The 15,750-nt window shown below is 45.8% G+C and overlaps 1 protein-coding gene across 2 annotated transcripts in view; it reads right to left on the reverse strand.

Moving 5' to 3' along the window:
* The window catches only part of NAV2 (neuron navigator 2), a 363,747-nt gene that overhangs the window by 103,294 nt on the left and 244,703 nt on the right, over window positions 1-15,750 (reverse strand). For both annotated transcript variants that reach the window (XM_090263202.1, XM_090263193.1), the window contains one exon: window positions 10,273-10,395. In XM_090263202.1, coding sequence (XP_090119328.1) covers window positions 10,273-10,395 — 123 coding nt within the window. The remainder of the gene's footprint in view (window positions 1-10,272; window positions 10,396-15,750) is intronic.

Consider the following 15,750-nt stretch of genomic DNA (forward strand, 5'->3'; position numbering starts at 1 on the left):
GGCCCAAAGCAGCAGCCAGGGAAGATGCTGTTGGAGCATCGTTGGGCCACTGGGGAAACCACAGGGTTGTGAGTCCCTCTCCCCCAAACTCAGGGTCAGCTAACAGGAGAGGCGGCGATAGAAATCCTTGAGCCATGCAACCATCTCATTTCCCCCAGTCCCCATTTAATCTCTCCCACACGAGCTCGCAACATCCCTCAAAATGTCAGAGCCTCCCTTCAGATCTCATTTCAGGCAATTTTACAGTACTGAGCACCATGGATTAATGAGGGAGATAAATCAGCACGCAGTGGAAGAGGAAAAACAACAGAGCGCACAAAGCCGGCCCCCTCTCCTGTAGTCCTGAGACACAGAAGAGCCACAAGGGTCTACAGCAGAGGCCACGCCCAGCAGCAGAAGGCAGACCCTGAAGGTCACCAGGTGTGATCAATATGACCAAGGCAACTCTGAAGCCTTTACTGGAGGTCCTGGCACTAAAGTACTGGGTTGGTCAAAAAAGCTCTATGTTTTTTTTCCATAAAATATGACACATTTTTCATTTTCACCAATAACTTTATGGATTTGGATATTTTGAGTCTGGCTATTTCCCACTATTGGCTTCTAGTGGGTAGAGGCCAGGGGTACTGCTAAACATCTTCCAATGCATAAGACAGCCCCACAGCAAAGAATTATTTGGCCACAATATCAATAATATGAAGAAACTTCGCAAACCACTTCTGACACGTTTGATCAGTCACAGCACCTTCTCCATGCACTGCACAAATCTTTTTTTGTGTTTCAGTTGTGTTTTTACTTTTCTTGAAATAATAAGCATAATATGCTGAAAATGTTACGTATTTTCTTCCTTCTTCAATATTAAAACGGATCCACAAAAATTCACCAAATTTAGAAAGTTTTTTAAAAATGCATGCTGATATGACAGCTGTCACAAAATTGTTTCAAATGAAGTTCAAGACAACTAAGCACTACCAGAGCCATCGTACGGAAAAAAATGTAATGAACTTTTTGGCCAACCCAATAGTTAAAATTCTCTTAAGAGAAAAACATGACACTTACAGCTTCAAGCATCCCTAATATTCTCCTAAGTAAGGGTTCCCTCAACAACAGCAGGGCCTGGCCGGAGCCTGAGCTGCGCCCTGGGCTTTCCTTCACTGAGCCTGGGGAAATCAGACCTGGGAACAGGGCTGCCTAAAGGCCAGCAGGGCGGATGCCATCACCTTTGTAGCTCCCAGTGAGATTCTCCTTCTAGAAGGATGGCAGCGGAGCCTTAAAAACAAGGGAGGCAAGCACAATGATGGAAAGCAAAGGTTTTATGTCCAGATAGATGCAAATCCAAAAGCCCAGCTTTGCATGGTGGCTTTAGGGAAAAAACGTTACCTTTCGGAGCCTGTTCCCTTATACGTAAAATTCCTGGTCTCCTTGAGGCTTAAACCCAAGTGCTGTTTTGCCTTGTAGGACACTGGGGTACCACGTAAAGCCTGCCAACTGCATGAAAAAATCACAGTGCGGAGAAGTCCCTCCAAGCCCCACCCTGAGACTACCTGATCTCGAGGCTGACCACCCAGCTCTGGACAGGCAGCACTGATTTAGAAAACAATGTACGCTCAAGTCTAATTAAATCCTGACTCAAAACACCCATCCAAATAAATACAATTCCCTGCTTCTCCGTCCCTTTGAATTTTATCTTGATGAAACTGAGACGACAATGCCACGAGCTTCAACTCCTAACATAATTTTGGTGAAGCTCCAAGTTAGAGCAAGGGCCACCGCAATGTACGAGAGAACATTTCCTTTGAAGTGCCAGAAAGGTTCACGGCCCCACCACTCTCACCCACAGCTCTGTCCATCCTGGACTCCCCGCTTTTGGAAGATTCCACTCTGGTCCTTCAACTCCGGGCATTCTTTGGTACCTGGCACCAGCAACTACAGTGACTCTCTTTTCTTACCCTCCTCTAAATGCATCGAGGCTTAGAGCAGGCTTAGCTCTGAGGTGCAAAGAGGGTGGACACCTTGGGGCTTTCTCTTGTCCCAAAGATGTCTGCCAGGTGTGGAAGCTGGGGGGCCCTTAGCCTTCTGGGTCTGCATACACCAGAGGTCTTGGGTCCTAACAGAACTGTCACATGATGACACCCATCACTGCAACTATCAGAGACAAAAAGTTCATGGGTTCTCTACTGCATGGATGAGCTACACTCATGAGCCAGCCACTCTGTTAAACGCCACCCTCAAGTGACAGACAAGAACACTGACTCACAGGAACTCGGGGACCTTAGGATCAGCCGGTATGACCGCACAGATGAGGAAATGGGGGAAGGGGAGACATTGTGCCCAACACATTCAATGGTGGCAGAGCACTGCTTCGCTTATTTCATGGGCTGCATCCATAATGCTCACCAAGGAGAAAAGGTGTCCTTTCATCAGGTGCTTTAGAGCCCCTGCCTTCCAAACCCACACTGCAGAGACCTTGCTCCCTGAAGCCGGAGGACAGCAAATGGTCACTAACAATCTCCCTGGGCCTCAGCTTCCCCATTGGCCCAGTGAGAGGGCTGCAACAGACGATTCTGGAGGTCTTGCATTGTAAGCTTCTGTTTGGACCGACTGGGGAAAGGCGGCCTTGGGAAACTCCACTCACAGGCATGGGGCCTGGAAGGGAAACTCTGGGCGGCACAGCTGTCCAGCAGGACGATCCAAAGGCTGCACTGTAACCAGGGACACTGCTCCACAGGCCAGGGAAGGGCTGCCTTACCCGCTGGGCTCATTTCAGTCAGCTCTTATATTTCAGCAACAGAAATCAGGACTAAGCTGCTCTTCAAAAGCGACAAAGGGTATTAAAGGAAACAAAAGAAAATCCCAAACGGATGGTGAGATAAGCAGGCCTATTTGGACACCTGGGTCGTGTTTCTAAGGGATCTTCCAAATCATCAGCCACAGGAAAAGAAACCTCCTGCGTTTTATTATGATAACAGGTTCCCAGTGTAGGTAGCCAGCCCCCAGGGACACTCCTGGTTCTTCCTGCTCCCACAGCACCCAGTGAAAGTCTCTGCAGCGCTGGCACCTTGAGGTATAATGGCTTATTTAAGACTTCTCTCCCCTCTATTTGACTTCAAGTTTCTTGAGAGCAGGGACTAATTCCTACTCATCTTTGGATTACCACTTCCTCTATGCATAGTAGGTGCTCAATAAACATGAGCATGTTCTGTAAGCTGTCACATATCAAAACTCAGTCCAAATATTTTCTTGAAATACAACTGACCCACAGCACTGGTTAAAAGTCCTTAACCAATTCAGTTGTCATGTTCCTCACTGTCCCCCACCCAGAGGAGCTCCTAGAGGCCATCAATCAGACTGGGTGGCACAGTGCCTGGCATCTAAGAGGTATACAGTAAATATGTGATAAATTGCATGATATAGAGTTGGCTGCATGAGGAGGGGTGGCATTAAGCTAAGGCTATCACTTGTGTGTAATAAAACAACAGTCACTAATGCAATTAATGTATTTTCTTCTTTCAAAGGCATATGGTAGAACTGTACTTCTTTTCACCTCTGAGTTTAAGTGTATCATGTGATTTCCTTTGGCCAATGACAAATGAGTGGAAGTTTCATGGGCCACACCGACAGAAGCTTTAAGAGACAGTGTATGGCTCACCACACTCCCTTTCACTTTCCCATGGGGCTGGTTTGTCAATGCTTTAAACAGAAGTTCCTTCTGTGTACCCTGGGCCAAATGGGATATTTTTTTGGAGTTACTTGTTATACAGCACAACCTATCCTGTCCTGACTGATGCAAAGACTTGCCAGGTACCTGGATTAAAACACATGATGTTATTTTCTGTTGTAGGGCACAGGTGTAGTCAGATTCTGACTTGGGGTTGGGAGCCTATGCTTTGGGTGGCTGGGCTTTTCTCTTTGCAATCTCATTCTTGCTTTCATATTGCTAGACATATTCTCATCTGTACTTTGAATAAACATCAAGTCTATAGATTGCCCTGAAACAACTATTAAAAAGGCACCACTTTTGGAAGATGTGCTTTGCGGGAGTGATCATGTTTCCCTTTCCCTGCCCCCACTTCTCTCTCCCCTCTCTCTCTCTGTCTCTCTCTCTCTCTCTCTGTCTCTCCCTCTTTCATATCCCCAGCAAAGCCTCTACCTAAGAAATAACTGAGTTGGGGAATTACTACCTCAGCAGTGCTTCTACAGTGTAACCTGGAACAAAGTTATCATGTTGGGCAACATTAGGAAGTGGAAGATTTTCAAGGGGCCACTATACTGCCGCCGCCCCCCCCCCCTTTTTTTTTACAGTGAACACACTGCATGGGCAAGAAATGATACTTCACAGACTATTCTCTCTCTTCTCTTTACAACCTCCTGGGAGAATTCCTTTGTGCCTAAGGTGCAGATGGTCTGCTTCCTGTCAGCACCAGCCCTCTGTTTAGCACAGGTGGCCCCTGCCCACCCAGCCCACAGGAAGCAGCTCTTAGTTGAAAAGGAAGCCAGTGGTTCCAGCAGAAAAGAGGCCCTCAGGAAAGGCCAATGCAGTAATTATTACCCTGTCACCACGGAAATAGAGATTTGCCTCTAAGGTTCCTTTTATGAGCTTTAAAACGCAAGTGACTTTTACTCTCGCCTACTTTGTTTCCCCGCTGCACACAAGCAGGAGAAGAAAGAGGAAAGGAGGGGAAAGAAAGCAGGATGGAGATCATTGATGTCAGTGTTAGAGGCATCTCTCTGTCTCAAGAAAATGAGTATAACTGTTGCATGCAGGACTAAGAAAATGCTCAGGGGCACTGGTGGCTGTAACAGGCAGTTATAAGGCAACCAGAAGGAGGAGGAGAAAAGAAGAGAGGGGAAGGGGTGGGCATGAAAGGGAGAGAAAGAGGAGGGAGAGGAAGAGATCAATTGACTGACTGGAGCAAGCAAAGATGAAGACAAAAGAGTATGGGAGAGGTTGGGAAGGGCGGGGTTGGGGGCGGGGAGTGAGGCAAAGTTCATTTTCATTAGGCAGGTAGGAAGCTCAATGCTCAAGTATCCAACCATGTAGCACCTTATGGCTGGTCTATCTGTACTCTCCATTTCCTTCCTTTTCTACCTGCCATATTCTAACTTACACCTCCTCTGGTCCTCATGCTTTCCTTTAATACACAATTGTTCTTTTATTATATACATTTACTCTAAGCTGTTATGGAAAGAAGAGGGCTTAATTATTCGTTAAGTCAATACAAAGAAAAGAGAGTTCCAAGGGACAGAGCCCAGATAGCCCTGAATGATTTGTAGGATTGAGGAATATTTTATCTTTGTTCAATACAGTATTCCCTCCCTTATCGCGGGTATTACTTTCTAGACCCCCCCCACAAAGTAGGAACCTTACATTTATTCTACACTCTTAAACCTGCATAACTTTAACAACATACGAATATAGTACCACAAAAATCCTGCGATATAGCGAAAAATCCGCAATAAATAATTAAATATAATATTTTTAAAAATCCTGTGCTACAGTGAGACTGCGAGAAGTGAACTGTGATATAGAGAGGGACTCTCTATAAAAACATTTTCAGCACCTTCACTTGGTGTACTTCTCACAGTGGTCTTTTTTCCTCTTGACCAGGTAGCATAACGTATCGATAGGTTCTAGAGATCAGGCCATTGATACCTTTGGGGGAGGGGGTGCATAATTCTGCCTAATAAATAACTGGGTTGGAAGGCAGGCAAGTGGAGAAGTCATTCCCATTGGCGTTCCTTCTCGTCTGCCTATTCCAGCAGAGGCTGTGCCTAATGAATGACTGGGTTGGGGACCTCCTACCCAGTAAGGGCTCCCAACAATTCCATCTGCAGGCTGGGGACCTCTGGCCTGGTTTAAACTCCTCTCTGCAGGTCGGGCCTGAATCTGTGAATGCAGTGCTTGGTGCCAGGAGGCTGCCTTGTTCCACACAAATCACAAAGCCAAGCGGGGCCCTGGGCTCTTGGGACATTCTCAGCGAGGAAGAAGGGCCCAGCTTGGCAGGCCGGTCAAATACAAGGTTGCATAGTTACACCCTCACCCCGTGGGACTCCCAATTCAAGCCGAAAGTGGGACAGCTTGAGCACCAAGGCCAGGACTCCCAGTGCAGACAGCAAAGCCAGTGCAGTGCCTGAGTCCTACTGTGAGGATAGTCTCATGACCTAAAACATTCAGAGTTTGGGGGACAAAGAAAACCTAGTAACAAGAGTGGGGAAGAAACAGTTTCTCCTTCCTGCTTGGTTCCTTGGCTTCACGTTCAAGGGCAGTTTACATTTTGTTCAAGTCTCAGGCTGATGGTTTACCATGCAGCATTATTTTTCTGTTTTTATCCCTACCTAAATCAATAAAAGCCACTTAAATTCAATAAGCATTCTAACGTTTTTTTTTTTTTAATTTTTTTAAAATTTATTTTTAGAGAGAGGGGAAGGGAGGGAGAAAGAGAGGGAGAGAAACACTGATCCATTGCCTCTCATATGTGCCCTGACCTGGGACGGGGGACCAAATCTGCAATCTAGGCAAGTGCTCTGACTGGGAATCAAACCAGCAACCTTTTGCCCTGTGGGATGACACCCAACTGAGCTACACCAGTCAGGGCACATTCTAATGGTTTAGAAGGTACCAAGTGATTTCAAAGTCCTCCTCCTGATCTAAAGCACACGGCAAGCCTGACTGTTGTCTTCCTGGTGCTCCCAATGACACTTCCATGACCCAGGGGTGCCACTCAGGGGGAGCATGTAACTGCTGGTGCCCACTGCGTGCTGAAGCCCGAGGGTGATGACAGAGAGGGCCATGAGCACAGCGATGACTTGCAAGGACAAAGAGAGGGACTTGGGAGTGGAAACTTTCCCAGAGCTGTGGTTTAAGCTTTAAAAGCACGCAATTCACTGGAGTTCAAGAGCTTCTGATGGGTGATGAGGGGACATGGTGCCTGCAGGAGCGGGCAGGAGTCCAACAAACCCTCTGACTGTCTGGGATCCCAGCCCCTTGGCCTTCTTGGGTGTATGTCTTTTTCTTCCCAGGCTGCCTGTTCAGAGACCTCCACACTAAAGTTCTCTCTACTTGTCTGTTATCTGGGGTCTAGGTCTCGTAATAAGCCACTTCTGTGTGTCCCCTTTGATCCTCCCTACTCAGCCAGCTGTCTCTCGTTGGCTGGAAGTAGCCACTGATGACTGTCAGGTAAAAACTGGAACCCCGGGGTGGCAGCCCTGAGGAGTGACAGGAGATCAAGGGCAAACTTGGCATTCTGAATTTACTATCACCATTCATTATTTCTCAGAAGCTGCTGGTGACACACAGACTCACAAGCTACTTCCCAGACTCGGAAGGTACACATTTGCTATCAGTTACTTTTAATAACCCTGAAGATATCCCAGCCACAGCCTGCGGCAAACTGCTGAGGTCCGCGTGTTAGGTCAGTGTCCTTCAGGGCTGGGGCGGCACGGCTGAAGTTAATGGTTTTCCTATTCACATGGGGAGGTGATCTGCACTTTGCATGCTTGTCGTCCCTTGGTCGAGGCCTCATCGGGTCTCATCTCTCAGTACTTTTCCTATTTCCTTTGTAGAACAGTCTGTGCTTGTGTGCGAATCCTCAAGGACCGGCTGTCATTTTTATAAAGAACTTCCTGGAAATGTCTCAGCTCTGGGTCCTCCTTTTTTCAGGTTAAAAGGGAAGGATTCTGGAAAGGTGCTGGATACTCTGTATTTTTCCACTTGTCTAATTTAAATCATTTAAAGGACATATTTCCAATTACTGGGACAAGAATAGAAATGCCTAACCTGCAGCCAGCCATTTGAATACTACCTTTAAAAAAATGATATATATTCACACCCTCTGTGGTAGTCTTTCTTCATAGTTCACATGAAATAGCCTATACTCTATCCTTTCCCTAAGCAATATTTGTAAAATCATGGGTTTCATGTGATAGTTATAAGTTTTTTTAAATATTAGAATTAAAATTTTTTTGAAATCCTCATCTAAGGATGTGCTTTACTGATTTGAGAGGGGAAGGGGGAGAGAGAGAGAGAGAGAGAAATAGCGATGTGAGAAACATCGATTGGTTGCCTCCTGTCCTCACTGCAACTGGGGATCAAACTCAAGACCTAGGTATGTGCCCTGACTGAGAATCGAACCCACAACCTTTTAGTGTAGAGAACGACGCTCCAACCAACTTAGCTACCTGGCCAGGGCTATAATGTAATTGTTAAACAGAAATATTTCCTTGTCTACCATCTAAAATTATTTCCTATATGTACTACGAAGGTGAGCCTCCCACTTGAATACAGTTTGGGGAAGAGAGCTACATGAAGATAAAGAAACAAATCAAATACTATTTCAACTTAGCCAAAGACGAAACATTCATTTGTCCTGGTTACAATACTTTTGGAGATTGAAGGAATTTAAATCATTCCAGAATAATGCAAAATATCTCACTGCCTACAGGTCAGAACTTACATAAAATAGTAAATTTATAAGCATTATTAAATCTTATTTTTTTAAACGCCACCCAGATTCTTTCTTTAAAAGTTGGTCAGTTATCCATTCATTCTTACATGATCACACCTGAGCAGAACAGGCCGGGGAGACCCAGAAGACCCTGCTGTCTGTTTGATCCCAGTATATGGGCTGATCTAGAAAAACATAACAAGTACTGTCTTCTTTCCAGCCCCCCTCCAATTCCTCCCGCTCCAAAAGCAGAAACAAGCTCAGCTGTGATCTGTAAGGATTCCATTAACTCTGCAATAAAGCATTAAATTAAACTGCCTAGCACGGATTCTTCTTTTGCTACGAGGGGAAATGATCCTTGTAAGACCGGCACTTCATGCTCATAGATTCACTAACCAACTACATGTTTACAGGAGAACACAAACAAGCAAAATAATTTGTCAACATTGTGAAATCTCCAGAGAGGCTGCTACCACACTGATTTTTTTACCCCTTATAATATTTCCTCTGAATATTTTAGTTATAGAGAGCTTTCGCTTTAGAAAGAGTTCTCAAATGGTTCATCTTTCTGTGAATCTTCACACCAATACTTAAATGAGTTACAGGAACGAAACTGATTTGAGCTGGCCCTGCAGTGGAAAGCCTTTTGTCATCTCTGGCATAAATCACTGCACTGGACAGAGGGGGACTCTGAGAAGGACGTATTCAAGTCAGTGGCAGAGCCCGGGCCAGATCCCAAGTTCCTGATAACTAATTCAGTGCTTTCTACATCAGCCCAAGCTTCTCAGCCCTCCTCGAGAGATTGAGAAGATTTCACTTCTGGGAGTAGCTTCAGCGTCTGTCTCTGTAGTAAGCTGCTCCGCTTCTCTGAAGCCAGAGAACGATGGAACTTACCGACCTCCTTGGGAACAGTATGGCCTGGACTGATGTGGCTGCCAGCATTTGGCTTTCTAACACATGAGATTTAGTTCCGCCAAAGAGTACAGTGATTGCAAACCCCTCACATCTAAATTCCATGTTGCGTCGCACAAACCCAGATATGGAAAGAGGTCAATCCAGTATTCCAGGAAAATCCTTCAACAGGCAGATCACTACAGGGCATTGAACTCTAAAAATACAGCACATCAGAGCTTGAAGGGATCCTGGAAGTAATGACAGCCCAAAGCTCTTCTTTAAGAGATTGTTCACAGTCATAGAATCAGCCTGTGTCGGAGTAAGGACTAGAAACTTGAATGCAAAACATTCTTCTTTCTTTATTGTAGTCCTTTCTGAAGCTCTTTTCATCTTTGATGGCAGCAGCAATGAAGATTGGTCAAGCCCTCTAACGTCAACTGCTCAGCCCTATAACCTACATGCCTAAGCCTTGCCTCTATTACTGGGCAGCAGGAGAGATGGATAGGGACACCTGCTCAGCCAAGGCCAGGAGAGCTCCCATCTGCACATGGACCTTCTGAGTATCACCAGGGACTCTTCCAAGGTGCAATACCTAGAAAGCTGCCTAATAAGGGAAGTACAGCAGATCCCCACGGCCTGCTGAACTGACAAAGATGCATAGCAACAGTCAAAACAACAGCAAAACTACTCAAGCCTGAACTCCCTGTGTTCTTGCTCTCAGAGGCACCACCCCAGCCTGAGCAGGACTCAGGAACCCATCAGCAGCCCTCCCTTCCTGCTGTGCCAGCTGCCAGCCCCAGGCACGGCTTTAGGGCCTCCCAACCTCTGCGTGGTTAAAGCAGCACCCATCCATCCACTCTAAATACCACCACCCTCATACCTCAGGTCACTGTGAAATGACCTCTGACCCTGGCCAAACCCAGTGGAGCAAGCGTACCTGTCAGCGTCTCCGAGGCCCAGGGAGGTGTTTCTTTGCAGGGTCTCGCGCACTACGGCCATCCCATCAGGGAGCCGGTTCAGGCGACGGGTATAGAGGCCAAGTCCGCCATCGGTCATGTACCTTTAAAAGAAGAGGATACAAAGGTAGGGTCAAAGCCAGTCCTGTATAGTCTTCTTGTTCACATCCAGAAGCCCTGTCTGGCCATCCTGTGCTCTAAGGGGAAGGCACTGAGGCTTGCCCAAGGCTCTGTCACTGACCACAGCCTAGGACAAACTCTGTAGCTGATTCAACCCAAAGGATCACCAGCTTGGTAGCAAAAAGAGAACTCAGCTTAGTTAACCCAACTCACAGGACTCTATGAAGCAGAAGGGAGCTGGTGAATAAAATTAACTATGAAATGTATTCATGCTATTCTTTTTAACGTCAAAAATTACACAAGCAGGTTTTTACCTACGTGAATGAAACAGGCAAGTCATAAGGAAATCAAGGGGAAAACGTTACAAAACAGGGCAGTGGAAGATGCAGGCAAGCTTTTAAGAGGCAGAAGGAAAAGACAGAGGATCAAAGAGCCACCTTTGCTATCACAGGCAAGTCACGTCTCTGGGTTTTTCATTTAGACTACGGGAATATCACAGCCTTCCTACATCACAGGGCAGACAGGAGAATTAGGGAGATAAGGCATGTGAAGTGCTCTGCAGTTTGCACTGGACCATATAAATGAAAGACATCATTAGGGTTGTCATCATCTGGAAGTACCCATAATGGTGCCTTTCACCTTTGATACGGATGCGTTCAGGTGGCTGTCACAAAACTCTCTGAATGACACAAACGCTAATTTGCTGCTTTCCAGATGTCTCGGTAATGCCACAAAACTACCTTCTGATGGACATCAATGTTGTCCAGGGAAGGGGGGGTGACCCCTGGAACGTTCTGTATAGGTGACTGACTGTCCACAGACCAGACCATTTCCTGAGATCTTAGCCATGAGTAGGAGGTAGTTCAGGCCCAAAGCAGTTTTACCTCTCAACCTTGGCTCCTTCACAACCCCCCATCAAGGAGACCGCCAGGCTATTACCACCTCTCTCTTCAGAGGAGAACAGAAGGGCAAAGCAAAACCTGGGCAGAGCAAGAAACCAAACTCAGATCCCTGTAATTCCTACATGGGCCCCATGAGAAAGACTGGCAAGGTGTCTGAAAATGTAAGTGCTTTACATTTCAAGTCAAATAAGAAGACTCATGAGCAGTTTATTTTCCCTGAAACCGGCAGCTGAGCAACATCATGAAATGTTTCACAACATTTAAAATTTTAGCTTTAGAATATAAGGCGTAGATACTGTTTCCAATCCTTAAATTCTGCCCCCCCCCCCTTATTTGGGAACTTCTTGGGATAGATATATTCTTAGAAAAATGGAACTGTAGGACGCTGTGGAGGTTACCCAGGACCAGGAAGTTAAAATTAGGGGCAGAGAAGAAAGTTCTTACTGGAGCCATCCTGCGTGAGAAGGGGCTTCCAGTATGGGTCCAAAGAACTGCCCCTTAGAGCAGCTTCCCCTTAGAGCAGCTTCCAGGAGAACACGTCTGAACTGAACTTCTCTGATGTCTCCCCCTTCTCCCCCAGTTATGCCATTAAATGACCACAGACGACGCAATGCCAACGTAATGGAAACTGTTGGGGGCAGTCAAACCAGTAGATTGTGGTTATGGCAACCAAGCAGCAGCAGCAGCAGCAAAGACTGAATTTTTCATTCCATAGTACCGCTGTGAAAACAGAACGTACTCTGTGAATATACTAAAATCCACTGAAATTGGCTTCCCAGTCCACTCTCCTCCCTAGATAACAGAATCCCAATTTTGTTCTTTTCTGGGAGGGTCAGAGGGCCATGAATCCTGACTAGTCCAAGCCAACTGTAGGACTTCGATACCTCTTACCACTGACTAGCTTAGAAATGGGTTATATGATCTAAATTTGGCTAGTGAAGTCAAGTCTGATTCTGGGGAAGTTTTCTCACTTTTAAAAAAGACATAAGAGCCCTGGCTGGTGTGGCTCAGTGGATTGAGCACTGGCCTGTGAACCAAGGGGTCACTGGTTTGATTCCCAGTCAGAGGACATCCCTAGGTTGTGGGCCAGGTTCCTGGTTCAGGGCATGAGAGAGGCAACCACACACTGATCTTTCTCTGCCTCTTTTTCTCCCTTCCTTCCCTCTCTAAAAATAAATAAAGAAATAAAAATCTTAAAAAAGAGACATAAGAAAAATAATATGGCCTAAATGTTTTGTGTGCTCCCCAAATCCAGATGTTAAATCCCTCATCCCCAATGTGATAGTATTTGGAGGTGGGGTCTTTGAAAGTAATTGGGTTTAAATTATGTTATGAGGGTAGAGACCCCCTAATGGGGTTAGTGTCCCTATAAAATGAGAAGAAGACTAGAGCTCTCTCTCTCCATCATGTGAGGAGGTAGCAAAAAGGTAGCTGTCTGCAAACCAGGAAGGGGCCCTTACCAAGAATCCAATCTTCAGGCGCCTTGATTTTAAACTTCCCAGACTCTAGAAGAGTCAGAAACAAAGGTTGGTTGCTCAAGCCTAAATACATAAATGCCACTGAATTTTGTATTTTAAATGGTGAATTTTATGGTATATAACATTTCATCTCCATTTTAAAAAAGTGATGACACAGCTATAATTAAATAATTCTTGGTGTGATTCCTTTTTAGTGCTTGGCTTTCCCACATAAGGCAGTGACCGCCTTGAAGGCAGGGGCTATTTTTATTTTGTTCAAATCTATATCCCATGTGCCTCGCACATTCTAAGTGCTTACTAACTACTGTTCTTGTGGCATGAGTGAGGCCCAGAGACACAGTCATGGGGTGGGATTTAGCAAAAACTTCTTTGGCAAGACAGCAGTTTCCGGTTTTCCTTCCTCCTAAATATCAGCAAACTTGACTCTAAGACATATGACAAGGCAAATGAAACTACCTGTCAGTCTACCCATCTGTCCGTCCACCCATCTACCTGCCCATCCAACAGACGTAGTCACTTGAGGTCTAGCGGTGGGCTACATGCCGACACCCTACAACTAGCACCTACAGAAAAACCACCTACTGCCCAAACACAGTGACTTTGCCAGAGGCGCAACTTTCTAGAACAAATGTCCTTTCAAGGACAATTCAGTGAAAGCTCTTCAAAACACAACCTTGCACCATTAAGCAAGATTTTAGTCAGGTCCTTGAGGGCATAGTGATAAACAAAAAATTTTCAACTGGGGAGATCCTGTCAAAGGACAAACAAACTAATTTTAGCATTCATTTTCCCTGCTGGATTTTTATTGCTGGTGAAACAGCATTCACAGTTGGGCAATTACATGCACTCAGGCATGCAGACGAGGTCCACGCATACACACCACGGCTTTCTGTGAAGGCCAAAGAGTGCAGAGTTTGCTTGACATTCCAGAGATGGAACAGTGAGTCGTGCTGCAGCGCAGCCTGGGAACCCCTGTGTACAATGCAGTTTTGTTGAAAAAACGGCCACCAAGGAAAGCGGGAGGGCCCTGGAGGGATGAGACTGGATGTGACCACATGGCTTGTCAACTGATGCTAGAAACTCTGATTTTGTTCAGACAGAGTGGAAGGGAAAGGCAAGGCTAAATCCAGATCCTCTGCCTTCTCAATGCACCTGAAAGCCAGGGAGCTGAATGAATAGAGAGAGAGAAAGAGAGAGTGGATGAGGAAAATGGGGTATTTACATCTTCTCTCAGAGGTTTGTAAAATCACATTCAATCATATATTTTTAATAATATTCTTCAAAACAAATTCTATTGTATGTTCTCTCATTAGCAGAAAGCAGAGCACTACAGATAGTTGTCACTAGACCCAGCCTCATACTCAAGAATCTAATTTGACATATTTATCTCTAACTTATTACCCACTGATTACAATAGTCCAATTTACAGAAAAGCTCTGTATACATATATTTAATAACTCCTCTAGCCTCCATAAAAGATACACTTTTTTTTTTGTTCAGCCAAGTTTGTATAGAAATTGGCTCCCGAATACGTAATAGAGACTGGCGTAATCAAGTTCATCCCCTAAGAAAGCACTGTTTACAGGTGAGGCAGTCACTGCCGTCTTCATCTGAAACACCAGCCCTCGTCCAGCAGTTAAAATGCCTTTTGTTCCTGAAGGCTCAGGGAGGCTGGGGAATGATGGCCATACCCCATCTTTGGGAACTTTTTGTCTGTGGGGTATTTTCTTTGCTATTAGAAGCTGAGGCACCCTGGGGTGGCCCACAAGCAACAGAGTTAGAAAGAGGGCTCTGCTGTCAGACAGACCTGAGTTCAAAACCTCCTCTGCCCCTTGCTAACAAAGCAACCTCATGCACGTCATTATTATCAAGAGCTAAGTGTTGTTGATGCTTGCTGGGTACTGTGCAAAGTGCTTCATATAAGCTTCAAAAGAATCCTATCAAGTGTATTTATTATCTTTATTTTTCAGATGAGGAAAATGAAAGTGGGGTCAAGAACACAGTGCAGGTAGGCGGGTTCCGATCTCAGCTTTGTCATTTTTCGGGTGTATTTTCTTTGAGTTTCAGTTTCTACATCTTGCAAGATAGGTGAAACTACAGATGAACCTCACAGGGCTGTGATGGGGTAAACACGATGGTACATATAAAGCCCAGTGCCTGGCACACTGGGAATACTTTATCACGGTATGATAACAGCATATCCTTCTCCCCTTTCAGTTCCACAAATACCAGCCTCTGTGTCAGGAACAGAGACAGAAAGACATAGTTCCTGCCCTGCTCTAGCAGAGCTCAAAGCCCAGAAGGGACTCAACCATAGACACCACACAGAGAACTCGACTCCTACATGCAGAGCAGTCTTACAGATGGATGCATGACAGGCTCCGAGCACTTGGGGGCCGGCGTCCCAGGGGAGCCCTGTTTAAGCTGGTCCTGGAAGGGTGCACAGGGGTATGCCAGCCAGACGAGAATCCATCCAGGGACACAGATAACATGAACAACAGCCAAGAGGCATGAAGAGGAGGGTAAGTTAAGAGAAGGATGAGTAGTTAACGGTTGTTGGAACATCACGAGCAAAAAAAGGAGCTGGGCAGCATGAGGACTGGGGCACAGTCAGGAAGGGCCGGGACACCAGGTGGGGTTGAGAGCTTGGCCTGCAAACCTGGGAAGCAAATGGGTAGCCGGCCCTGGCTTCTGTTCCACAGAGAACACTGACTTTTCCATACTTCTATCATTCATTACTCTATTTTTGGTGAGTGTCTTCTCATGGATATTTCCTTCTACAGATTTATCGGAATCCTCTCTGAGTCATCCCAGGCCTCTGGGGAATGACCAGACTTGCAGGGGAGACCTCACCATCCCTCCAGACGTGCCTAGTACAAGGAGTTTCTTAGCAAAGTAGGTGCATCCCACGTAACTGACACTAGCTAGGAAAAAGTTCTGGCCTCTAACAGGGCCTGTT

Source organism: Furipterus horrens, unplaced genomic scaffold, assembly GCF_987537825.1.
Source record: "Furipterus horrens unplaced genomic scaffold, mFurHor1.1.pri manual_scaffold_2, whole genome shotgun sequence".
Lineage (NCBI taxonomy): Eukaryota > Metazoa > Chordata > Mammalia > Chiroptera > Furipteridae > Furipterus > Furipterus horrens.